Genomic DNA, 12,896 nt, shown 5'->3' with positions numbered 1-12,896 from the left:
GCTGAGACTTAAGCACAGGGCTTGCACGCACCTCTAAATGTCACTGAATGTTTGTATAAAATATAGTTCGCTGGATTCAGGACACTGTAAATTTCTAAGACAGCTTCGCCATGCCCCCCAAAACAGGTCATGTTTTTAGGCATTGCAAGGAAGATTTTCTTTGTGAGCTAAGACTCCACATATCGCTCCTTTTTTTTTTTTTTTTTATCCGCGATATATCTGACAACATTTTTTGGCCTGCTGAGATTCTGAGATAAGCTGTAACTGCAGCCAACACATGGTTCATACAGGATTAGGAAAGAAAAAACATCTTGAAATACAGTCACATATAACCATGTTAATTAACATGTGTCTTAGTGGCTTGACTGTAAATTCAAAATAGGTTTAAAGAGAAGAAGTCATGGATCTAGAATGAACTGAAGAAAGTCTGACTTCTGTTTCAGTTTTGGTTCACACCTCTCATATTTTGATATAAGTAAAATAAGGTTTCAATAAACTCTAAGGGAGGACATGGGGAGATGGTGTTGAGTAAGGTGGCTGAAGGTGTAGAAAAGAGGAGGAAACTGTTCGTACAAGATGAAAGGAGACCACACAAGTATCTAGTCCAGCATTTTTCAGTCTTTGTTTACCAAATAACTCTTAGTTCATACAAGATATTACTTAGACACATTTTGAAAATTAACAGATAATGTGTTCGTGTGTGCATGCATGTGTGTATGTGCCAGAGAGTGGATGCCCACCTACTGTATTTGGCACGTGACTGACCTAGGCCACCTCCATCAGTTTCCAGATGAGAAAACTGAGGTCTGAAAAGAAATAAGGTCAAAAAACTAATAGGAACAGCCAGGACCAGAACTCAGGTTAACTCTGTGTGTGTGGCTGGGTGGAAACCATATACTGATAATGATTCAATTTGTCACTTGTTGGGTGTGTCACTTGTTGTACCCCAGTTGCCTCTGCCCTGAGTCACTGAGCATTTCCAGCTGCCTGGCTACCAAGGAGGCATAGGGCTGACCAAAGAGCAGGGGCTAGAGGGAGGCCTTTAGCCGGGAACATTCTTTTGTTTACTGTATTTTATCAAACTAGAGCTAGGCCTGGGGTCGAGGTCTCCTCGTGCCCAGAACGGTGCTCTCTGAAACCTGTTTCTGAACACAAAACAAGACAAGCTCCATCAGCCTCTTTGGTCTTTCTTTCCCCAGACTTCCTTACCTTCCCCCCATGGTGTCACCAACTATAGACCTTGACAGTGTACAGCACAACAGAGTCTACACTTGGTTCTAATTGCTTTCCTCAGTTTCCCACAATTCTTTGGGGATGACACCTTGGCTCTGAGCGTAAACAGACAACTGCCTCCTTTCTTAGCTCCTAGCAGTCCCTGGCAACCTCTTTCCACCTGGTGTGTCCTGGGCAATCTCCAGTCTTAAATCAAATCAGCTCTTTGCTCCTTTTAGGCAACTCACTGATTTTTCAATGAACTTAGCTTATCTGTTTTATTGGCACTAAAGAAGGTTGGGTTCTTAGCATCATTAACATTTTAGTTGAGGAAGAATTCCCAGACTCCCCAGGCATTAATCCAGAACTGTTAAATATCTAAAAAGTAATCTGTACTCAAACAAAGCTTGGCCAGGTCTGCCCCCTTTTTAACTTGGATGCCAGTGAGCCCCTAGCCCCACATCTACCCAAGTTTTCTATACTGAATGGTGATAAATAAAACACTGGAGTACAATAAAGTTGATGTCTTTGTCTGTTGTTGCTGCTGCTACTACTGCTGTTGAAGACCACTTCCCCCCAGGGATCCATACCCATCAGCAATTACCTGGCAGGCATGAAGCATCCTACAACAGTGATTTCCATCTCTGTAGACACACCAGTTGGAGGCAGTACTTGAGTGGATGGGTGTGTGAAATAAGGATAGCTATTTGGGCTCAAAGCCTCTGGGTGCCTTCTCTCACTTTCTCCCCCTGCCCCATCCCTCTAGAGTGGGAGACAGTCTGATCCTGTTGCCAAATATCTGGTAATCATCAGTGAGTCATTTAATGGCTATGGACCCCCCTTTCCTCCTCTGTAAAATAAATGAGTTGGACTAGACCATTGTAAGATCTCCTCACATCCTAAAATTCTATGATTCCATGAGGTAGTACGAATGAAACCAAAGGGGGAAAAATGGAAGGCCTTCCAGACCACAAAGATTAAGAGGAAAAGAAGATAGCGAAGTAACCCCTGAAAGCCAGGCTGGGCACCAAGTTCATTACTTCAAACGTCAATTCTATTTCTGGGCTAAACTGATTATTTAAAAATTGTAAAAGAATCATGGTCCCCAGTTACTGAATTAAAAATGATTAGATTCTGCATATAATTCTATATATTAATGATGGTGATTGTGAATGATAAATTATAACACAAAAAAGAAAGACTTACAGGAGGGCTCTTATGGGATCAGAAAAGTAATTCATTTTAGTCCTAACTGGAGTGAGACATGGTCATATATTTTCAGAGTTACATAGGTAAATCCCTAAAGTACTTTCTGGAAAATATAAATAATACTAATATTACCTTGCTCTTATTTACCACCTTATTTTTTTCAAAGTGGTCTCTTAGGTATTAGCTCATTTGATCATGACGACCAATCCTCCAGCAGTCTAGAAAATGTTCTACGATATGCCAAGTTAAATTCATAAAGGGTGGCAGGGAACCCCTCAGAGGCATGTGCCAACTGACCTTAGGGTAGAAATCTTAAAATGCAGTGATTTCCAACCTCAGACTGGCTCTCAGTCATCTCAAAGGGATTCATGAAATTCTCAAGCTTAATTTCATTATCTGGTCTCGGCTACATGTGCCATCTCCATCCTGATACAGCACTTCTCTCCTCTACCATTCTACCAACATTTTCTTACTTCCCTCCCAGTGTTGCTTTAAAAGTCATCTAAGGACATTCCCAAACTATTAGGGAGATGAATGTCACAGTAGCAGTAGTAACCTATTGAGTTGAACTACTTACTGCAAGGACACCAAATACAACATGCTGCTTTAGACCTTTATCTTTTACAAGATGACTCTCCTCTTGACTAGAATACCTGGAAAGTTCTTTTCCATCCTTCTAGCCTTAGAGCTCAGCTCAAGCATCATCTACCCTGTGAAACCATAGTTTCCTAAAGTGAGCTGACCTCTTACTCTTGAGGCCAGAGCATAGTACCTCCTGTAGGGCTCCTTTTATATCAACTGTCATTTGTTTATGTTTTTCTTCCCACTGCATTGGACTCTTTGACAGCAGGGACCACATCTGTTCCATTTCCGTACTCCCAGTGCTTAGCACAGTGCCAGGACAGAGTAGATGCTCAATGACAAATACATGTTCAATTAAACTGAGATGTATGTCATAAAATAGTTTAGAAGGTGCTATAAAACCAAACCAACATTGGGTTAGTGCTTTTTAAAAAAATAGAGACAACCACTAACCTAGCTGGCTAACTACATATACCTCAACTGAGGTATTAACAAGTAATTTATCTTTAACGGAAAGTTTCACATTTCTAAGCTACACACACTTGGAGGATAATTCCTCTTCCATTTCTGCTCCATTTTAAAGATATAATGGGAACCCACCTCCTGTCTTCAGCATAGACTAAGCAAATAAAATTATGAGACCTCTTGATAAGTATGAAATAGACATTGGGAGAAAAATCTGACATAGGCAATTAAAAAATTTCTGGGAAGAAGCAAATGTGTATCAGTGAACACCTTCATATCACCTAAATTTCACCTCTGCATTTTATGGAACATAAAATCTGATTTTATGGCTTGAAATATCAGTATATTTTAACTGTCTATATCCTCAATAGTGAGGATGAAAATAAACAATGAACTAAAACATGTAGGCTAGAAATGTTTGGAAAAATAAAGCTGCACACATATCACTCTTTTGGACTCTTGCCAATTAAAGGTTAGAACCTGAAGTTGGGGTAATAACCCACTGCTGTTTTCTTCTTTGACCAGAGATCTCACACAAAATCTGAATACTTACAGTTTACTAAAATCCTTGACGTTCAAATTTCAAAAAGTTCATGCAACGAAGGATAGATTCCAAACACCTCTTTTCAAAGAAGGCAAACTTTTTAGGTTTAATTTTGCAATACTAGGTTGGTCTAGGCATAATTAGTACATTAATACATAAATAAGACAGTGGTATCTATAGTGTGAATTTAACACTGAATATAAAACCGTATTAAATTGTCAAAATTAGGATTAATAATAATACACTCAAAGGATTTTAAAACATGAATAAAATTAGGTGTAAAAACTCTAGTATTTTGGGGCTTCCCTGGTGGCGCAGTGGTTGAGAGTCCGCCTGCCGATGCAGGGGACGTGGGTTCGTGCCCCGGTCTGGGAAGATCCCACATGCCGCGGAGCAGCTGGGCCCGTGAGCCATGGCCGCTGAGCTTGCGCGGCCGGAGCCTGTGCTCCACAACGGGAGAGGACACAGCAGTGAGAGGCCCGCGTACCGCAAAAAACCACCACCACCACCAACAAAAAAACTCTAGTATTTTGACATTAACTTTTGAAAAATGTTTAATATTTTAAAATAGTTTTAAGAACATATGCTTTCTACTTTATTACAAGACAAATACTCTATCCAGAGCACAATTTATTACTACAAAATAAACGTATGTTTAAAAGACAGTCTGTCAATTGAAAAAAAAAACCTCACACACATTAAAATAGCAGGTTTCCAGGCCAAGTTAAACAAAATATTTTCTACTTGACAAGCTGCTTACATTTAAATGAAAACAGGGCAATTGTGGTCAATAATATGGATTGCATATAATAAAAAGGACCTTAGATCATGTTAATACAAGGATCAGAAAGCAGTAACTTAAATTAAAACCACCCAATTATTTAGCAAACTTTCAGATACAGCAAATAAATTAATCTGTTTTAAATGAAAGTGCTCAGATAAGTAGCTTTTTGACCTATGAGTAAGTCTCACTAGCAGCAATCACAGCAAAGCAAGGATCTGCTGAAGCAAGGCAAAGCCCCCAAATCAAACAAATGGTATCAGTAATCAAAAAGCATTTGCAAAACATATTTCCTTGGTTAGTAGCAGGGGGTTCTGAGCAAATGCCGCCTACAGCTTCCTTCATACTTTGATATACAGTGTACGGGGGTGTGAACACATGTTTCTCTTACCCATGAACAAGTGGGGTATTTTGCTTTTTAACAACAGGATATTTTCATTTCTGTACTGTCTTGTGAAAAAGGCCAGTCATTATACTATTAAGAATACATGTCTTTCACTTAAAATCCTCTATTATCCACTTATGTTTAACTTGTATTGGGATTTAAGAATGCGTCTTTATTGAGACAAGTAATATGTCATCATTTTGTTCAGCTAACAGGCCTGACAGACCCTGTCTCCTTGAGTTAAGCACAGCAGATCTCTATTTCGTACGTTGGTGGCAAAAGGTGGCAGAATAAATGAGAAATGCCAATTGGTAGTAAAGATTTTTAATCCCAAAGATGTAGACTTTCCTTTTGCCTTGGCCTTAATTATTCATTTGGCCAGATGATGGTACGCTTTTTCAATAAAAGTGATCTCTATATATTGCAATAATTTATTTGGATGCCATTGTTATGTATTTTAACAAATAACATCACTATTCACTATATCTCATATTTTTGATCCTTTTTACTACTTATCACCTTCTTTATTTGAAACAGATTTTTAACAGATAATCTTGATCATTACAACAATATCTTGCTTGCATTTTATTCAAATAATTCTTAAAAACAGCTTAAAAAGCCGTTTGGAATAACATCAAGCTTGCCATCAATCAAACGAAAAAATTCCGCTGGCGGTTGTATAAACATCAGATCAAGTCTGATGTCTTCAAGGATTTCAGAGTGAACCATAAAAAACTCCATTAACTTCTGACAAAGAATGCAAATTAATCACAACATGGGGTGAAATGAAATTAAAGGCTCTTTTCTAATCAATGACAAGGCAGGATGAAATATTTGTTACTCTCTCTGCACTCAGACTGCCTAGGATGTTTGCACTTCCCTCGCAAAGCCCCAAATGTAAGGTGTGAGTACAGATTCACCCAGTTGCTGTTTAGCCCTCCCCGCCCCCCCCCCCCCCCCGGCCCCCCAGAGCTATCTGCTTACAAGTCATGGAGATTCACAGAACACACCAATCATCTGAATCTCAGGTGCATCCAATTTGTTATTCACACTCTCCCATGCCAGGGAAAAGCCTGGCGCAGACAGATGCACCAGGAGCCCTAAATGACAGTTTTGGCCTCCGGAAGTACAATCACTACAGCAAAATCTAGTACAGCCTCCAGGTGAAATGTCTGGAGCTCCATATGGAGCAGGGAAAATTAACAACAAGATGAAAATCACTGCAGCAGCAGGGAGTCGGAATTTTTGAAAAAAAAAATGAAATTTAAAGATGAAGAAAGAGAAGTAATAAATTAATGGGGTGTGAAAACATTCAAAGCTTTACAATACCAGGGGCACTATTTGCTCAGATTTTTTTCCTTTTTTTAACTTCAGGTCATTTTGATGTAACTTATTAACCAAGATCGGGAAATGCAGCCAAAAGAAGAAGAACATTTTTACACATGCAAAAGTACCTTAAATACATTTGTTTCTATATTATCTTCACTTTCCTGTGGCATCTTGCTTACCAATTTCCAAATGCCAGAGCTGGCACATCCCCTGAGAAGTCTCCGTAATGGATTTACTATCATCCTAATGCAGGGTACTGTTGTCAAGTTTGAATGAAGGATGACAGTTTTTAGCAGGCAATCTTTTTCATTTCTCCTAAATTATGGTGTCGTTAAACAAACCATTGCCCACCATCACGTTTTTTAAGTCAACTGGATTTGGATCTACATGATTAACTATACACAGCTCTAGTCCTTGTCCGGACTTGCACATTTTTCCCGGTGACTATTAAAGCTGAATTGTTCAAGAAATTGAGATACTATCTGTTTACCAGATGTTTAAAAACACAAGTTTTCATTATGCTATTGCGGAATATCCTTCACAGGCATGCAGAGTTTAATGGCGCTGGGGTCAGTGAGAGCTCTGGGTCCCTCCAGATCCATCACTCTGCTAAACACATGGTAAGAAAAGCAAAAGGGCTCTAGGGAATGGTCTTGTCACCATCTTCCATGGCACAACCCTTCTCATCTACACAGGAGGCCTCCTGAGGGCAGAGAAGGAGAGCCAGGAGAAGGGCTTGGTGGGGCTGAGCGGGAAGGAGGGCAGTGGTTTGAACAGCAAGCCAAAATCAGAGTTCACAGAGCCAGTCATTTGGTTTAGTCGCCTGCAAGCCCTAGATCTAACTGTACCCATTCATCCCCAAGGCAAGGCGCCTCATCTCTCTGAGACTCAGTCTGCTCACCTGGAGGCTGGAAATAACAGTCCCGAGTCAGATAACAACAAGTGCTTTGGAGCTGGATGTCGGAAAGGTGCTAGGTGAATCTGACATCGTTGTTCCTCCTATTATAAGCTGTAGTAATAAGACCGTGTATCTATAATGGCTCCTAACCTTTCTTTCCATAGAGCCCTAAACTGCATGCCAGTGAGGCTACGCAACTTTAAGGCCTAAAGGAAACTAAAATAGACAGTGTTTTCAAATAACAGATAAAAACCCAACCCCCCAAACAATGATATTCATGGAGAACGATTATCTCAATAAAAATCCAGTCCCTTAACCTTTATGTTGGTCCCCGGCTACTGACTCTCCCTGCTATCTTCCCAACACCCCTCCCTCATCTGCATCCCCACCAGATACACACAGTGTCACCGGCAGGAAGAGACGCTGCTAACAACACTGTCAGCAGCACTGACGCTGGGCTGGGGGAAGGACGAGTCTGTATGCTGGCCTTGCCTCCCCTCTTTCCCTTCTGCTCATTTTACACTCTGCTCCAGCTGCAGCTGGCAGGTTGCAAGCACAGCCTCTTGCAACCTTTGGTTGAGGATTAGAAATTCATATCCATAATCTTATTTGATCTGCATACTTCTAATCAGATAGGAAAGGCAGGTATCAGGATGCTCATTTTAGAGATGAGGAAACAGGCCAAAGCAAGAATTAAGGCCTGCAGTGACCGGAGCTTGTTAGAGCTGGGTTCTAATCCTAATCTTCTAGCTCCTGGTCTAGAGTTCTTTCAAACAGGCCAGTCTCCTCAGCTTGCCACTAGTGAAGGCAGCTGAGATCTGGTTCCCTGATTTGACTTTGAGTACCCAGCCCTGGGTACATAAGGGATGCAAAACTGTGAGATCTTAAGGATATATGAAAATCTTTCATGTGTTCAAGGGCCAGACCAGTGGGTAATAATTAAGATGAGGCAGTCCTCAGCCCGGTAAATAAAGCTTTGGCTCTATGGTTGCTTTGTAAACTAGTGAGTTACCTATCACTGGAGGTGTTCAACTTTGCTTTTCAGAGATATTGTAGAGAGGTTTGATTCGATGTTGTCTGAGAACACTTTCCACTCCTGAGAGTGTGTGATTCACTCCTGCCTATTCCACTTGGGATTCAATGGCCCCAAACCACCTACAGTACAACAATGAGCAAATCAACCATCCTGTTTGTCCAATTTATGAGGGGAGGCTATCACACAGAGTGGTTAGGGGTTCAAATGAGATAATATGGGCCAAAGAGAAGGTATTATTTCATAATCCAGTCCCTGCGATACTATAAAAATAAACATTTTTCTTCATGTGCTTTATTTGAAGGCAAAAGGGTAGAAAAGGAATCTATAAAGTAACCTTTCCCAATCTTCAGTCTATAGTACAAACCCTGTAAAATAAATGACAACTCCATCAAAAGTCATTAATGATTCCAGCAATGAAGTGCACAAACTTCTGTTGAAAGACCTGGGAAATAGGCCTGATGGCATCAAAGCTGCTTCTATTATTTGAAATGAAAGTCCCAATTTGGTGACAATATTCTATCACGATTCAAGGAATACAGTTTTCCCCTCACTCTGGCGTAACAGTGATTGCTACCTAGGGAGTTCAACACATTAGAATTTTCCAACTTCCACTCGACTGATCAAGTAAACATATACTTAAACATTCCAGAAAACAATACTGCAAAGGTAGACAGCCTCTTTCTAAATTCGACCAGAGCCTTCAAAAGCTTCATTTGTCAAATGCAGTTGTTTCTTAGACTTATCACTTATCAAATCTCACTGATTAAATACTCTAGGCATTAGGAATCTCAAGAATACAGCTACACTCCCAATCTTTGGTATTTTTTTTTCTTAGATGGCTTATACAAGTTTTCTATTAAGACTTGCTTGAGAGAGAAGTTATATAGTGCCTCTTCTCTTCATTTACAAAATTTGAGGGGAATGCGTACACTGGCCAAACAGTGAATTGTTTAAAAATTACTGACAGAATAAGAGGCTTACCAAGATAAATATTCTAATGAGCTATAAATCCTGAAAATGTGATTTTAATTTGATGGGCTACCTAGAGCTAAGCAGCAAGGCTGTACACAGTAAAATCTCACTAAATGCGAGCACGCATGCCAAGTGATTACACTTAGGATCTTCTCTTTAAAGAAAAGATTATGTTTAAACAAAGAATCCTACAAATTTGAAAAGTGAGACTGACACTCTTGAACCTAACAACTTGGATGGTTTCTCCTCCACTTATCTGATGGCTTTAACTGTAAAAGAAAAAGGATACAAAAGAGACATTTCAGCGTGTGAAGGGGCTTTAAATGTCCACATGGGTACCAGGACAATTTGCTTAAAACTGCTTATAAAGATGGTAGAGAGAATGAGCCCCATCCAATTATTCAATAACCATGTTTGTGATGCATCTGCATAATCTAACCATGCATAAATTAGTATGTGTAATACAACACGTATTTGCATAATAATAGCAAGTTAATAGATGCTTAAAGAGCAGAGACCAACACCACCTTTAAATCAGACATGCCTCCGGGCACTTTGGCCTGTACAGACCAAGATGCCAGAAAAACAGGGAGCATCAACCAACAGTCAAACCATTCATTTTTCATCCCTCTAGACATTTCACTTATTTCCCCACACACACTGGGGAATCATTTTCAAACCACAAAATAGCTTTATATTTTAAGTGCTAGCACCCTTCTATAATAAAAATCTTAAAGAAATTACTATAGAGATTATTATCAGCAATGGTAACATAATGGACATTTTATTTTCCTAGAAATGTAAATAGGAAGGGCAAATTTTTTAAAAAGAAAATGTTCGAAATCACAGCCACATAAAATTGGGGGCCCATCTATTTGCTTAGCAAAAATAATGACTTAGATTAGATATTTTCACCCTTCACCTCAATCCTTTAATTCAAATAACTAATTGAATCCAAAAACGCAAATAGTGTATCAAGAAAAGGCTGTGTCCCTTTTCCAGCCTCAGTAAGAGCACATGCTACTGGGTTGGGATGAGGAAAAACATTACCAGTGCCACACAAAGGAAGAGCACAATGATGGCTTTCAACCTTTAACAAAGAGGAAAAAAATCTGGAGTATAAAAAAATCAAAAATCAATAGAGACTCCTAAATGACTCCTTTAAGATATCACTTTTCAATTTAACAGGACAGATTTATTTGTATGTGGCTCAAATGTTCACAATTGCTCCCTGCACTTCATACATAGGAATGAATGTCACAGTGGAAAACGGCAGTAATGAACAATCTTACCTGAGGATATGGAAACCTCCCAAGAGCAAGCTGAGAAAGGAAATAATATTTGTCTAGTTATAGATTTGCATGCAGGGCAGATCTTAAGACAGACAAGTACTAAATTTCAGAATTACATCCAGCAAATATAAAAAGCTCACAATCTTAAATGCACAAACTAAATTATTGCTGTAATTACATTGAAAGCTATATATAGAATGAACATTTACATTGGACAATGTTGTATCCCTGATAAAATATTCTATTTTTAACAACTAAACACTACCCTTACATAGTTTCTCTTAGGAATATTGTCAGCTGTACGGGCATTATTCACATTTACAAGTGTACGACAGTTTCTCCTAAACAGAGATGTAAAACCATAGGATACTGTTGGCTTTTCCTCTTGTAAAAATGGAAACACTTAATTGCTCCTAGTCCACAGCTCTGTAGAATTTTCAGTTATAAGTATTATAGGAAGAGCTGTAGGAAATGGGGAGTGGGCCATGTGAAACAGAAAATTTTGCCATTATTTTCATTTATTTGTTAGTTTTTTTCATCCATTCATATTTAGAAGAAAAGAGCTACTACTAGTGGGAAAGTGGCAGTTCAAGACTATGAAGTTGGAACTATAGGTCTGAAATTGGGTAACTGAATCCTTACAGCTTCCAATTTTATTTAATTAGTAAACTGCTATGTGTTTCTAAGCCACTCACTTAATTTTGGTCTTTGAATTCTCACCTGTGAAAACAAAATGATTCAACCAGGAATAGGATTGATATGAAGCGATAAGATCAAATTTACCAAACATACCATTATTTAAAGAGAACTGTGGCTAAATTTTGCAACTTCATAATGTGGCCCATCGTCAGGTCTGAAATCCTTTATAGGTATTTGTAAATATTTTCAAAGTAGAATCACTACATCAGGGAACTTTGAAGCTAGAATGGATCCAAGGAAACATCAATCTGTTTTACAGATTAGAACCCCAGAGTTTCATTGAAGATGTTTCCACACAGTTAATCAGTAGAAGCCTGGGGACTGACCCCAAGACTTGCAACGTAATCCAGGGTTCTTTCCAGCATATTACATTGCTTTTCTAGATCTTGAGAAGTTGTGCACTTATCTCAAAGACACTGACACTGCTCCAACATTTCTGAACTCCTATTTTGGAACTGCGTTTAGAATCATTTCAAGTCACAGAAGAACAACTACTTCATTTTATTAGAACTGCATCTTATCTTGAGCTTAAAATCATACCCCTCTGTTTTTTGATCATGTAAATTATTTGTTGACTAAGGTCTGAATGGCCTATGGGTATTACCAAAACCCAAAGCCAAATTCAAAGAAAAAATATTTTGTTCCTTAATAAGGATAGACATGAAGATGCTGAGGTTAATTTTTAAAGTTCTAAAACCAGTTTGAGCAACAGCAATGTAATAGGAATAAACCATATGACCATGTAAGGTGACTACTTGGAAAGGGCCAACACTCATTTGGATGTGTGTGTGTGTATATATGTGTGCGTGTACATATATATATCTATATATCTATATATGAATACTTGGTAAGATTTGTTACCTTGTACTCATTTCTTGTATACTCAGAATTCTCAGATTTTCAAGACATAAAGTTATACCATCATTGTTTCATTTGCTGGATGTCATTAATCTGTTCAACTATAGAGTGAAGGAAAGAGAGTATGGATGTTAATCAAACTCCCTTTCACAGTTTTGTGTGATTATGTCTGTTGTCTATATACTGCTATTAGTTAGGAAGGGGAGGGACTCAGCTCTCCACTGCCTCCACTCCACCCTCACCCAAAACAGGCTATTGATTTGACTTACATTCTGTAAACACAGTGTGTTTCTGGCCAATGAGAATGTGCACATTGATTCAGAAAGAGCCACTACGGTCTTTTGTGGCAGTAATGGGTGGGCTAGGCATTTGCACCATTCTGTACTGAACTGACAGGCAGTGACAGCTCACCAAAAGCTCATCACACCCATCTGCAGATTATGAGTTTTGCACATTCTTTCATTTGGAAAAAGTAGCAAGAGGAGGGTCTCTCGCCTGAAAAAGCTGACAGCTTAATAACTACTAGAAAACGTTTACAACATCCTATCTGAAGTCCTTCTACAGGTGCTGCACCATTCACTCTGGTATATGTTGAACATGTCATTAGGGCCTATGGAAGAATTCTGTCCACGTA

General features: G+C 39.0%; 1 protein-coding gene across 5 annotated transcripts in view; it reads right to left on the bottom strand.

Annotated features, from left to right (window-relative positions):
- MAP2K5 (mitogen-activated protein kinase kinase 5) overlaps positions 1 to 12,896 on the bottom strand; it is a 278,521-nt gene that overhangs the window by 69,343 nt on the left and 196,282 nt on the right. For 4 of the 5 annotated variants that reach the window (XM_029238396.1, XM_029238397.1, XM_029238394.1 and 1 more), the window contains one exon: positions 10,706 to 10,735. The exons of the other annotated variant lie outside the window; for it this stretch is intronic. In XM_029238396.1, coding sequence (XP_029094229.1) covers positions 10,706 to 10,735 — 30 coding nt within the window. The remainder of the gene's footprint in view (positions 1 to 10,705; positions 10,736 to 12,896) is intronic. 5 annotated transcript variants of the gene reach the window in all.

This window comes from Monodon monoceros, unplaced genomic scaffold (genome assembly GCF_005190385.1).
Source record: "Monodon monoceros isolate NGI ecotype Baffin Bay Population unplaced genomic scaffold, NGI_Narwhal_1 Super_Scaffold_21, whole genome shotgun sequence".
NCBI classification, from domain to species: Eukaryota; Metazoa; Chordata; class Mammalia; order Artiodactyla; family Monodontidae; genus Monodon; species Monodon monoceros.
This window is presented reverse-complemented; position numbering and strand designations above follow the sequence as displayed.